Here is a 13,398-nt window from a genome sequence, read left to right as displayed (position 1 = left end):
AACAACCATTCAAACGTTTTCTCCTGACAAATATAAAAAACGTTCAGATAATGACAAATGTTTATGCTTACATACATTTGAACACAACATCGACACTTACTAATGTGAGCTAACTTTGTGGGACTGTTTTTCTCCAATCTGATTGGGTGATTGCGTTAATGTGAGCGACGGAGGATGTGTATTTAAAAAAAAAAAGTAATACAATGCAGCGTTCTCTAGTGTCTGCTTTTATTGCAATGTACAATACATGAGGATTATATTTACAAAAATGGTTAAAAAAAAATTGGAAATACAACGTTTCATTGGCGCGTCCTTTGAGGGCGTGACTGACAAGTTTAAAACACACGGCGGCGCCCCTGCTTGCTGGAAAAGCATCATCTGGAGGCCTTGCCATTTTCATGAACATCCATCCTGTCAACAGACAAAATATTATTTGAATGTAATGTCAGAGCATCGACACATATATATATATATTTGAGCCGATTCCAAACTCACCCGTTTTCATCTTTGAGGTGCTGGTACAGCTCAAACTTGCTGTTGACCGAGCGCGCTCTGCCGAGAAACTCCCGCCGCTTCCTGGACTTGGCGGTGATCCGATTGGTCCACAGAGAGAGGAGTGAGACGGGACCTGTGGCGAGACAAAGTATCTTGTTCAAATTGGCCATTTTAAGACCCCCCCTCCCCCAAAAAATAAAATAACAACAACAAAATGTCTCAATAATGGCTGGGAAGGAAAACACAATCCTGATTCAAGTACCTTTGGCGCCCTCTGGTGACTCAACCTCGTCAGTGGCCAGACGGGGTTTCTTGATGAGGGGCTCTGGGGAGTCCGGTGAGTCCTTGATGACTTCAGACTCCTGGTCCCCTTTATCCGGCACACTTTTGGCCCTGAAAACAAAGCCTAGTCAAGTGATGGCTACACAAAGGGAACCGCCCGGTTTGCGACGACCACGCACATGTCAATGACTCGCCTCTCGGCGTCTTTCCAGCTTTTGTCCTCCACGTCCTTCCCCCCGTTTTTGTCTGCCCGGTCTTCCCTGTCCTCCCTTTTCCTGCCTCGCTTCTTTCTCTCCTCCTCCTCGGGAGGTTTGCTACGGCAGGCGACGATGCAGTCCAGGACCCTCTGGTGCCTGTCGGTGGCCCCGGCGTGGGTTTTCACCAAAGTCTCCAGCTCGTTCCACATGATGCGATACTGCTCGTCTCTGCGGGGGGGGAGGAACCGACGTAATTCGAAGCCACGTAAAACTGCAAAAGGTTCCACAGGGGGTTCGTGACAAACCAACCTCTTGGGGCCTTTGCCTCTGGAACCCACGGTGGAGATGGGAAGAGGGTCGTTCTTCCTTTCCATGTCCACCAGGTTGTAGACGGTCTTCTGGCAGGTGAGGACGTCGTCCTCGGTCAGAGCCTCCTTTACGATCAGGCTGGCTAGAGGAACGACCTTATTAGGTCGGGGGCGGAGACAGAGAGAGCGAAAGAGAGACAAAAACAAAATGCTGAAGGATGCCAGATGGGTTCAGGTGGGAATGGCGAGGGAAGACGTGCTCACTGCCTGCATGTTGAAAATGGTGGTCTGGGAGATGATCATGGGCCAGTAGCGTGTGTGGCGTTCAAGTTGCGCTTTGGCCTGCTCCGCCGGCAGCTTCCCTGCCGGATGATAAGCCTCCGAAACGGGAGTGAGGCGGTTTTCCTTCATGAACTCGCCAAAGTCCTGGAAAAGATAAAAAGGCAATCAGAAAAAAATAAAAATAAAAAAATCTTGAGTTATATTATCGGATTAAACATACGGTGATGCGATAGTCCGTCACGCGCCCGCCGCAGCCCTCGCTGATGGAAGGCGGGTCCTCCAGCGTGGAGCGAGTGCTGTTGAGCACGTGTAGGAAGATCTCGCCCCCGTGGCTGCTGAGCATGTGGCTGATGATCTTGGAGCCCGATTTCCTCGGCTGCTCCAGTAGCACCGATCGACCTGGAGCCCCCACACAAAGCAAACGGCCCGATTGACTTAATTTGCACGAGCCCCAACTGACCTCGACCGCCGCCGCCGCGGCTTACCGTTGAGGAGAAAGTTGGTCAAACACGACGAAGGACGACTGTTGACGTCCGTGGGCGATATGCGATACGCTCCTGTGCAGTAGTGCAACTCTGAAACGGATCGTCGAATAAGTCAGGACCCGTTTCCCCCCCCCCAAAAAAATAATTCCACCCGTCGCTTGACCTCAACGCACCGACGGAAATGGTTCTCGGCGTGCACCATTTCAGCGTGACCGTTTCTTTAAGTCCGTTCTCCCGCGTGCTGGTGCCGGCCATATGCAAGTCCCCTGCGCGGAAAAAAAACAAAAAAACAATTAAATGACGGAAATGGCCTCTCGATCGAGCGCTTTTGAGTTCACCCACCGCTTTTAATAAACTCCATGTGGGCGTCCTTGTGATGCAGCAGCTCCACGTCGTAATTGGCCGACGTGTTGGCGTGCTGCTCTTCCTGTCCGGCCGCGGAAAAGACACAAACGCAAGCGCCGTCAGCGAAGAAGAAGTCGAAGAAGAAGAACGCAAATTCTCACACACTGCTGATTTCATGTTCCGGTGATGGCGGGGTGGCTTTTATTGATACGTGGGGGGGTTAGGAGGGGGTGGGGGGGGGGCTATTACGCTAAGAGCTAAAGGTGTGTTTCAACACTGAAGTGATGTAAGTCAGGAGAACACAGCGGGTGACTGTAAGTGGAGAGCGGAGGAGGAACGGACGGACGGACGCTGGACGGATTTCAGGGTGAAGAAGAGGCAACAGTGGTCGCAATGATTTTTGTGGCTCACGGTTGATCGTTTCCGACGGTGATTATCGTAAAATAATCTCATTTCGAGTCCCCCCGCCCCCGCCTCCCTGATACTGCGATATGCAATTATTTTTCAAGGTCCGTGTATTCATTCATTCATTCATCTTCCGAGCCGCTTGATCCTCACTAGGGTCGCGGGGGGGGTGCTGGAGCCTATCCCAGCTGTCTTCGGGCAGTAGGCGGGGGACACCCTGAATCGGTTGCCAGCCAATCACAGGGCACACAGAGACGAACAACCATCCACGCTCACACTCACACCTAGGGACAATTTAGAGCGTCCAATCAGCCTGCCATGCATGTTTTTGGAATGTGGGAGGAAACCGGAGCACCCGGAGAAAACCCACGCAGGCCCGGGGAGAACATGCAAACTCCACACAGGGAGGCCGGAGCTGGAATTGAACCCGGTGCAGGGGCTTTAGGTAGGGGTGGCTGCTTTAGAGTGCCTCATTGTTGCAAGTTTGCGTGCTTTCGGAATGTGGGAGGAAGCCGCACTACCCGGAGAAAACCCACGCAGGCCCGGGGAGAACATGCAAACTCCACACAGGGAGGCCGGAGCTGGAATTGAACCCGGTGCAGGGGCTTTAGGTAGGGGTGGCTGCTTTAGAGTGCCTCATTGTTGCAAGTTTGCATGCTTTCGGAATGTGGGAGGAAGCCGCACTACCCGGAGAAAACCCACGCAGGCCCGGGGAGAACATGCAAACTCCACACAGGGAGGCCGGAGCTGGAATCGAACCCGGTACCTCTGCACTGTGAAGCCGACGTACTAATCACTGGACTACCGGGCCGCCTATTTTAACAAATTTAATCTGCAATCCCTTCGTTGCGGGGGACAATTACTTATATAGCGCAAAATGACAACACTCGCAAGGAGCATGGGGGCATAATATTCACATGTCGCAATACGGTGCCGTTTTGCCTTTTTTTTTTTTTAATACAGAGACCAATGTTGCCTTTCTCTGAACATCTCACACATCATACAAATGAATGTCTGCAAAAAAAAAAAAAAAGAGCGTACAACACACACGCACACACAACAAAATAAAAGACACGACACATGACTCGGACTATGCCCTTTTTTTCCTCCTCACGTGCGTGTGTGTGTGAGAATCGAGTACTAACCTGTTCGCAAACATTTAATGTGGGCTAGCAAAACAGAAAATACAGCATGAAACCAGCAGCAGGGTTCAGTCGCTTCGACGTGCAGGTGAGATGCACAAAAAGGAATTAAAAAAAAAAAAAGAAGAGAGAGAGATGAAGCGATGAGTTCGTTGGAAGTGAGGAGGGGCTCGCGCGGAGAGTGTGGCCAAGCGACGAGAGTGAGAACTCAAAGCGGATGTGAGTGGAGCGATGCAAACGGCTGATTGGAACATTTAGACAAAGCAAAGATGTGATTTTTTGGAATATGTGACCGGCCCTGGGGGGGTCAAAGGTCACTTACCTTCATGGGGATGTTCGTGATGGTGGTGGAGGCCAAGTCAAAGTGCTGCTGCACCAGGATGTTCAGCTTGGTGGCCAAGTGCCTCCCCGCGCGGACGCTGTGAACCTCGCTGGTTAGCAGAGGCGACACCTGGAGGAAAGACGAATCCCCCCCCACCCCCCAAAAAAAATAAATTGCGTGATGTAAATATCGACGAGGAAGCTTTTTGAGCACCAACCTCCTTTTTGGGCCGGTCAGACACCAGTGTGTCGTCGCCCTGGGGGTAGATGTGAATGAGGACCAGCTCGCATTGCTGGATGGCCATCAATCTGAAACAGCAAAAGTAAAATAGAAAAATATGCCTCAGCGACAGTGGCTCTCCTTTCCCACATGCACGGGCATATCAGTCAGCAGGCAAGCTAACAACCGGACCTGTCGGACCCTGCTGCCAGCTTGTTTTGCTCCAAAATGGTCTCCTGAATGCAATCTTCCAACATGCGCACATGAGTGTCACTGTAAAATTCAACAAAACATTACATCGCATACCCTCCTTTTCACTTTTTCGGTTGACGTTAATCTTGCAAAACTTTCCAATGACTGGATCGTCTACCTTTTGGCATTTGTCAGACAGATAATCCGACCCCGATTGGCTACTCGCTCAGCCATGTCCATGAGGGCGATGCGCTTCTCGTGCTGAAGTTCGGTGATCTTGCACAGCGACTCCACCGCCGCTACCAGCCCGTGCAGGATGCTGCAGCACTCGGGGTCCTCGCACGGGTTGGGGGGCCCCACCGCGGCCAGAGATGACATGAGCTGTCAGGCGAGGAAATGTAAGTATGGTGTCCATATTTCAAGTTTTGCAAGAGTGCCATTTCTGACCGCTGTAGTGTGCAGGGAGAGTTTATTGTAGTTTTAAATATTTTTCTTCTGGTGACGTGAGATGACAATTTTCTAACATAAAATGTGCAGTGGCTCACTAAAGGTCGGGGGGGGGGGGATTGTTTCAAGGGACATACTAACCTCATGAGTGCTCTGGCAATCACGTTTCCAGCTATTCAAGAGGTGGAACTCAGAGTCACTCACAATGTAGTTAATCTGGAAAGAAATATAGATTTGACTTGAAAGCATCTGGCCTCTCCTTGCAGAAACAAACCAAGAGAGCTCACTAACCAATTTGTCCAGCGGGTAAATGTCATAGAGGATGCGGCAATATTCCATGGAGCACTCCACAGCACACGTCCACAGGGACTTGGACACGGGAGCCAGAGGGATGACTCCCTGGCCTCGGCTTTTGGTCAGCACATCACACTCAACCTGTTGACGACTGGACTCAGCCATGTAGGGACAGTGGTCCACCACAAAGACAGTCTTGTGGGCTACTGAGAACATCTTCATCTTGTAAGCCTAAAGTGAATGCTGAACCGTAAAGAAAGTGTTGGGGTCAATCAAATGAAACATTGTCGAATAAGACAAATTAAGAGTAAAAATGTCATTACTCACGCGTGGAAAATATTTTGTAAAAGTTTCCCAGTCAGGAAATGATCGCTAGAAACATGATTGCACTTTCCGTAGAAAGTTTATTTTTCTATATTCATCTGTAAATCGAATGAGAAATCTCTAATTATTATTAAGACACGTTAGCGAGAATCGACTCCAAACCTTAGGCAGGCTACATGCTAAAGTGGCTATCGCGCAAGTCATCACTAAGCTGGCTTTATCGTGATTATTATTTTTTTTCTGTTTCACTTTTATTACTAACAACTACTGAATACTTATCATTAAATTAAATGTGTTCGTTTCGTCACAGTTCTCCATGACGGTTTCCAAAGTGCACCTGAGTAAAAACAACCCTTATGGTAGGTTAGCTAGGATTGTTATTAGCGGAAATATGGCCGGCGTTTGTCCGTCACTAACTAGCTCGCCGGATCAAGTTCTTGCCTCGAAAGTTCCGACCAGAAAACATAGTTACGACAGCGCAAGTAAATAAGTAAGCAAATTAAAAACAAAACAAAACAAAACAAGAATAGGTACACGCTAATGAACATTTAGCAAGTATTTTTTTCAACTTATATATTGATATTGTTTTATTTCTTTTTGTGTAATGTGCATATCTATCATATACAGTATACTGTAATGTATTTTACAAGAGTAGGTACATGCTAAGTATTTTTTTCAACTTATAGTATTTTTATTGTTTTATTTCGGTGTATTTATACTTTTGTGTGTAATATATACACATTATATATGTATATATATATATACACACACACACACACACACACACACACACACACACACACACACACACAAACGTCTTCAAGTTGTGCTTTTTTTGCTTGTACTTTTTTTAAATCTTAACACATGCAACTAAATGGGCCCATACAATCTATAAAAGCCACAACAGCTGCATTGTTTTCTTCAATGTCAGATGTCAATGTGTCTCCTTGACAACAAAGCAGACCAGTCTGATGATTAAGTTACATACTAATGTATGTACTATGTACTCATTATGCTGCTCATACTGCTGGCTGTCCATAATGGTCGGGGAAGGTCTCCTGGGTACGGAAAGGAAGTGACTCACTTCTTGTTGACTGTACATTTGCTTTAAAAAGTGGCCCGGCTTGGCCCACAATATCGCGTACCGCATAAAAATAAGCGTTAATCTAAACCATGAATGAAGGACTGGCTATTAAAAAGTCATTAGGACCATACATTTTAAGTGTTGAGGGGTGAACAGCTAGAAGGATTAATGGCCGACTTCATCACCGTATATGAAGATAAATGACTCAGTGAAATGACAACACTGATGTAATCCATCGCTCTCACGTTTAATGTTCTAACTGGGGCGCACAGACGCGTTTGACAATTTCACCACGTTTGAATTAAAAAAATGAAAAGAAAGAAAACAAATACTATAACAATGAAATCTAGAGTCAGGTTATACTTGTAATCACTAATGCACGGGCGCCTAATTGAAAGCTAACTATAGCCCACCCCCCTAAAAAAAAAGCAGAGATGTGCTGTATGTGTTAAAAAAAACAAAACAATAACACATGTGACATTCACATGCACTGCAATACAACAAAAGAAAAAATTCTAACGTTTGATCTCTATTTCCTTTTACCGATGAAAATGATTCAGAGGCAAGAGCCATGCTTGTCTATCAAATCTTTCATTGCATCCCGGTACAAAAATAATCTTGCTGGTTGCGGGGAAACTATTTAGGAAGGAGTAAAAAAAGAAAAGTTCAAAAAGCTCGCCGACAAAATACAGCGGCGCCTTGTGATAAGGGTTCAATTTGTTCTGTCCCATTTTTGTAACTTAAAACATATTTTTTTAATATTGAAATAAATTTGTTGCCGCCCCACTCCCGGCCCCGAAAATGCTTTTAAGTATATTTTGATGTATGAAAAACAGCGCTCCGTAATATTGTACTGCTATACAAAACAGACAGTAATGACCAAAGTAAAAATGTGAAAGAATTTAAGCTTTTGTCACGCTGCATCAATCGAAGTTGCTCTACGCAGAGGATAAAGAATACATGACCGCCTTCTCTGAAGGTGCCACTGGATTTCCTTTAAAAATCATCGATGCCTTCCTCCTCCTCCTCGTCAAACTTCCTTTTGAGGGCGTTTTTCTTCTGCTTGCCCCTGGTCCTACGCTTGGCGGCGAAGTCCGGGTCGGCCTCGCGCAGGTGCAACTGCTCGTGGTTCTTGAGCAGGCCCGGCATGGCGAAGCCCTTCCCGCACGTCTCGCAGATCCACGGCTTCTTGCACGAGTGAGTCCGCTTGTGGACGTTGAGGTGCGACGCCAGCTTGTACGTCTTGCCGCACACGTCGCAGCTGAAGGGCCGCTCGTTGGTGTGCAGCCGGATGTGCACCTTCAGGTTGCCCACTTGCGTGAAGCTCTTCTCGCAGATGGAGCAGCGGTACGGCCGCTCGCGGGTGTGGATCCGCAGGTGCACCCTCAGGCAGTATTTGCTGGAGAACTTCTTCTGGCACACGGGGCAGGGGATTTTGGCTTTGGGGATGTGGTCCTGCTGGTGCCGCTTGAGGTCCGACAGGTACACGAAGGTCTTGCCGCACTGGGAGCAGAGGTACTGGCGGTCGCCGATGTGGTAGCCCATGTGTCGCTTCAGCAGGCTGGGCACCAGGAAGCGCTTGCCGCAGCGCTCGCACATGTGCGGGCGGTCGCGGGTGTGCCAGCGCTCGTGGTTGGCTAGCTTGAAGGCGGTGGGGAAGCTTTTGTTGCAGTGCTTGCACGGGAAGGTCATCTGGCTGGTGTGGCACTCCATGTGCCTCTTGAAGTAGGTGGACTGCGTGAAGCCCTTGTTGCAGACGTCGCAGTAGAAGGGTTTTTGCCCGCTGTGGGCCAGCATGTGCTTGCTGAGGCTCTGCAGCTTGGCGAAGCATTTGCCGCACTGGCCGCAGGCGTACGGCCGCGCCGTGCTGTGCGTCTTCAGGTGGTTGTTGAGGAAGGCCTGCGTGCGGAAGCTTTTGCTGCACGAGGTGCAGGCGAAGGGTTTCTCGCCCGTGTGGATGCGCTCGTGGTCCATCAGCTTGGACTGGTAAGGGAAGCTCTTGTCGCACATGCTGCAGTTGAAGCGGTCGGCGGGAGGGCGGATTTGCTTTTTCCGGCGGATGCTCGGCCGCGAGTAGTCGTCGTCGCCCAGGTGCTCCGGGGGCAGCGGCGGCAAGGCCGGGAGGGCGATGGTGTTGGTGGCGATCTTTGACACCCACTGGTGCAGGGTGACGCGTTGCGTTTGGAGCTTTTGGCCGTCCTTGGTGACGGCGGGATTGGGCGGCGGCGTTTTCCTGGGCACGCTCACCACTTTGAAGGGGATGGATTTCAGGGGCGGGCGCGGCGCTTCCGACTTGTCCGGCGCCGCCGCTTCATCGGGTTTTTCGCTTTGCTCCGGATGCACCAGATCGACGCTTTTCGCGGCGGAGTCGACCCGGGAGGCGACGACGGCGACCTCGGGGTCCTCCGAGTCGTCCGACGTGTCGCCTAAGTCGTCGTGGTCGGCGAGCGGGAGCGGGCTCGCGACTGGAGGGCTGACCGCGGGTTGCGGCGGCGGGGGAGGCGGCGGAGGCGGGGGAGGCTCGACGGGTTTGGGTCGGAAGGCGAGGGACGAGAGCACGCAGTCGCCCACTGAAGACGAGATGGTCGCTGAACACGGAGAAAGTTGGGTTCAGTGTCCGAAATAAATGTCCAAATGCAAAAACGGGCGACGTCGGCACGCGGAACTCAATTTCGGCAGACCTCAAAAACCCAGACACCATGAATATGTTTGGCTCTTGGCTTTAGAAGGCGGAGCCTAATCCGGTGAGTGACGTGGGTGCCGGCGTCTTCCGGCTTCGAAAACCTCTTTCCAAATTGTTGCTCAATATCAAACCAAAAGCCAACTCATTCGTACCTTTACCGGATAGCAGTCCTCTGGACTGCTGGTACAGGAGGAGAGTCTTGAGGTCGCCGCCTTGGGGGATGACCCCCCCGCATGCCTCCAGCATAGCCGGTTGCGAAGAAATCATGGAACTGAGCTGAGGTGGGAAAAAAAAAAACATAAATGCGAGCGGACATTTCGTAATCCTGGTTTTCGTACCTGGGACAGATTGGGAACGGGAAGCAACTGTTCCAACTTGCACACCAGGCCGGCGACCAGAGTCTGCAGCGCCGTGTCAAACTTTGTGCCGTACTGAACCGGGAACACTTCCTGCGGAGGAAAAAAAAAACCAACGCGTGAGCTTCTTTCTGAAATCCGGGAAGGCCGAGCGAGGGGACATGGTTGCCACGGAGACAAGCTTTTGTTATTATTATTATACACGCGGGAGTGAATCCAGCGTATCCATGACAACGTGCCCCCCCCCCCCCCCCCATGGCGTAGCGTACCTTAAAGAAGAGCTTCCTCTCTGCGGGGCTTTTCAGCAGATTCTGGACCAGCACCATGAAGTTGGTTTGACATTTGTCCACTTCCACGTCCTTCCGCGACAGGAAGTTGTGAACATTTAACGCCGCTTACGTTTTGGGGGAAAAAAGAGCGCTCGCGTTCTTACCCCTACAGGTGGAGCGATCTTGAGTTTATTTATTAGCGTTTGAATAGCGCGGGAGTCTGGTGGGCCCTCCCCCTGGAGCAAATCCAAAATGATCTAAAATGAAGAAATTTCGTTATTAAGACGTATAGAGTTGGAACGATTCGTCGAACGTCCACCACCTTACCCTCGCCCGCAAGCCCAAGATGAGCTGCGCCGTCTGTTTGAAACTCATGAGCTCCGGAACGGTTTGCGTCACCACGGTGACAAACTCCTCCACCTTCTTGTACTGACTGACGTTTCTCTGGCGGATCACCTGCCACATGAACGAGTACGTCAGCTGCAGCGGGGAGGCCATCAGGCGAAGGGAGGCCAGCGGGAGAGCCCATCCAGCACCTGGGGGGGGGGGGGGGGGGGGGTCAAACAACAAAAGTTAGCCGTCCGGAAAAATAGCCATTCATCGTATTTGTCCTCACAATCCGGGACTTTTGCTCACTAAGTGGTGGTTTACGGAATGTGCATTATGTGCGGCCCCGAGGGGCTATTTTTACACTCTTTAGGAACACCAACACATCCACACACCATTTCCCTTTTATATAATGAATGCAGGATGATGACCAAGTACATATACAGCACCGTGCAAGTCAATTATACCACGCAGTGATGTCATTGACCATGATGTGCGCAGACGCTGGTTACGCACTTAAAACCGGAACCGCAAACAGTAATTCATCCGCAAATGAGCCGAACCGTGCACCGCAAGCGACACGGGCACCCACGTGCATTCGATTTTTAACTAGCGAAGTGATGTTTGAATTTTGCTTGATGGTGCATGTAACATGATGGGGACGCAACAAAATCAACCGTGCAGAATGCGATCGGAACATCCGGGCAACGATGCTTAATTTTGATCAAGCGCGTGGAGGGTCTGCGCTCTGCAGCGCATAGTGAAGAGTTTGCTTAACATTCACGGTCAACCTTGACTGTCAGAATCTATGTTACGCACAGTGACGAACTGAATGCGCCATTTTATTCAACTGTTCTTGGCGGCAGCTGTTAGCTGACCAACGTTAGCTTAGCAACTTACCGACACCCTCGGACCGCCTCTCCATTCTTTGGCCCCTGGTCAACGTTGCAAACTCACCGTTGAATAAACGGGTTGAATAAAAATATGAAGATGTGCGGTTTGCTTCAATAATATACGATAAAAGTCAAATAAATGTCTTTTTATCGAACGTCAAGCCAGGAAGAATAATGGCGACCGTGGCTAGTAGCTTTCCAAAACAAAAGCTTCAACGTTTCCGGCGGAAGTGACTGCATAAAATAAAAGGATGGCAGTTTTTAATCGAAATGATGCGTTCGTTTACCTCGGAAACTGAAGAGTTCATGACACTACAGCAACAAATCGTCAAAAATATGTTTATTGTGTTATTATTTCAGGACAGGAAAAGCGTGACGCCATGGAAATTCATTTAACAACATATTCACACTCAGATGTAGAAAAAAAGCACTTAGCAGTGCTGCTAAATGTGATCACTTCTGTTATGTAATAAATAAATTATCATTGCGACAATGAACTGTTTGCCTCCCAGTCCATGTAAGAATAATTAGTAACACCAGGCAGAACCAGTTCTGGTTCTGCCCTTAAAAATGTAGCAAAACGCATCTCGCATAAAATACACAACCAACACATAAATGTCACATGCGTAGTTATAATGTTAATACTGTAGTGTTAAATTAATGTTTTCCCTTAATGTTCATGCAATCTTTCCAATAAATACATCCAATGAATTTATTCCAAATACAAGTTTGACTTTCACTGCCAACACTCCCAGTTACAAAGCATATTTGGCATCTTGAGCTGTCGATGGAAATTATCATCATCATTTTTTTAATCCATCGATATTTCATTATTGTGGTTGAAGTGGTGCAGTGGTTTAGCGCTGCACTGACTCAAACGGATCTGTTTCTAATATTTTCACATTTGGCAGGATGTAATTTGTATCCAACAGCTGGCCCTTTTTTAGGGGGGTCCGGGAACGGGGGGGGGGGTTGTTGTGTCTCAATTGTTTTAGCTATTTGCACTTTTGTAAATTTTAATGAAGCGGTTCCTTGGAACGCAATCGTTGGCGTACTGAAAAACTATTATTGGAATATTTACCACCGTTCCGCAGTTGCGTGCGGTCGGCAGAGATTCCTGGCCCGTTGATTCATCGCACTCCGCCGACATCGGTCGTGTTGGTAAGTGGCATTTCCTCCAGCCTACGGCCACGTCTTTTGTGGGGCGAGAACAAGCGTCCCTCTTATGCTCCTCGCTGAGCTCATCCGCCTGTCCGTCCGTCCATCCGTATCTCTTCGACGCTCCTGTCTTCCCTTTCTGTGTGTGTGTGTGTGTGTGTGACGCACCCTCTCTCCACACAGTCATCTTCTCATGACCCAAACGAGCTTGACTCAGTGAATGAGGCATTAGAAAGTCCAGTCCTCTTTACTGCGGCAGAGAAGAAGAAGAAGAAGCGGCGATACATCACGGGTGGAGAGGGGGGACACAATGGAAGGATTCACGGCCAGTCTGGCCGTGGCTATCTTTGCCATCTGCTCGGAGCTTTGATACACAAAGTCGGACCCTTGTTGAACCGCGGGCGCGATGTTGTTTGCGAGCGGCGGCTTTGCCATCTGTGACCGATCATCGCAATGTCAACAAGTGCGCGACCGGCCCGGCGGCATCACTCTCGATGTGTTCATAGGCTAAGAAGGCATGAAGAAAAAAACATGACAATCCAATGGCTATAATATTCAACACCATATCGGGACATGATATCGATTCATTGACGACGTGGTTGAAATCTCGAGCAAGTCCGACGTCGGGGTTGAAGGACTAATATTCTTTCGTGGTCGACTATCGCGTGCTGAAAGTCGAGTCGATTAGTCGATGACATTATTGATATCTGAAGCAAGTCGTCAGCGGGGGTTCAATGACAACAACAAAAATGCTAGTCGACTATAGCGTGCTGAAGTCAAACAATGCACGACTTCATTGATATTGTACGAATCAAGATTAGTGATTTGTTGACGCGTAGATGTCGACTAGTCGACTAATCGTTTCAAACCCGATAGTCCAAAATTATTT

General features: G+C 49.0%; 2 protein-coding genes across 4 annotated transcripts; both read right to left on the bottom strand.

The window, feature by feature from the left end:
* Nucleotides 1-206: 206 nt before the first annotated feature.
* On the bottom strand, nt 207-6,163 carry ints13 (integrator complex subunit 13). 2 transcript variants are annotated; one of them, XM_052056161.1, is made up of 17 exons: nt 5,743-6,163; nt 5,413-5,658; nt 5,263-5,337; nt 4,853-5,055; nt 4,675-4,755; nt 4,481-4,571; nt 4,264-4,392; nt 2,392-2,476; nt 2,223-2,315; nt 2,050-2,139; nt 1,785-1,963; nt 1,547-1,708; nt 1,284-1,438; nt 972-1,202; nt 758-888; nt 496-628; nt 207-411 (listed from the first exon to the last, which is right to left on the bottom strand). In XM_052056161.1, exons 2-17 carry the CDS (start codon nt 5,635-5,637, stop codon nt 375-377), a joined length of 2,100 nt encoding a protein of 699 aa, XP_051912121.1. In that variant the 5' UTR covers nt 5,638-5,658; nt 5,743-6,163; the 3' UTR covers nt 207-374. The 2 variants fall into 2 exon arrangements, with proteins under 2 accessions (XP_051912121.1, XP_051912120.1); XM_052056160.1 differs by having other exon boundaries at nt 957-1,202; nt 5,743-6,162.
* An 888-nt stretch (nt 6,164-7,051) lies between these two features.
* Nucleotides 7,052-11,596, bottom strand: si:dkey-14d8.1 (zinc finger protein 135). Of its 2 annotated transcripts, none has more exons than XM_052056151.1 (7): nt 11,359-11,596; nt 10,459-10,667; nt 10,296-10,388; nt 10,132-10,221; nt 9,845-9,955; nt 9,659-9,782; nt 7,052-9,411 (listed from the first exon to the last, which is right to left on the bottom strand). In XM_052056151.1, the coding sequence occupies exons 1-7, from the start codon at nt 11,381-11,383 to the stop codon at nt 7,820-7,822; spliced, it is 2,244 nt and encodes a 747-aa protein (XP_051912111.1). In that variant the 5' UTR covers nt 11,384-11,596; the 3' UTR covers nt 7,052-7,819. The 2 variants fall into 2 exon arrangements, with proteins under 2 accessions (XP_051912111.1, XP_051912112.1); XM_052056152.1 differs by lacking the exon at nt 11,359-11,596 and adding an exon at nt 11,136-11,313.
* Between the last annotated feature and the right edge of the window lie 1,802 nt (nt 11,597-13,398).

This window comes from Hippocampus zosterae, chromosome 21, assembly GCF_025434085.1.
Source record: "Hippocampus zosterae strain Florida chromosome 21, ASM2543408v3, whole genome shotgun sequence".
In the NCBI taxonomy this organism is placed as follows: Eukaryota; Metazoa; Chordata; class Actinopteri; order Syngnathiformes; family Syngnathidae; genus Hippocampus; species Hippocampus zosterae.
Note: the sequence above shows the minus strand (reverse complement) of the source record. Positions and strands in the feature narration are given on the sequence as shown.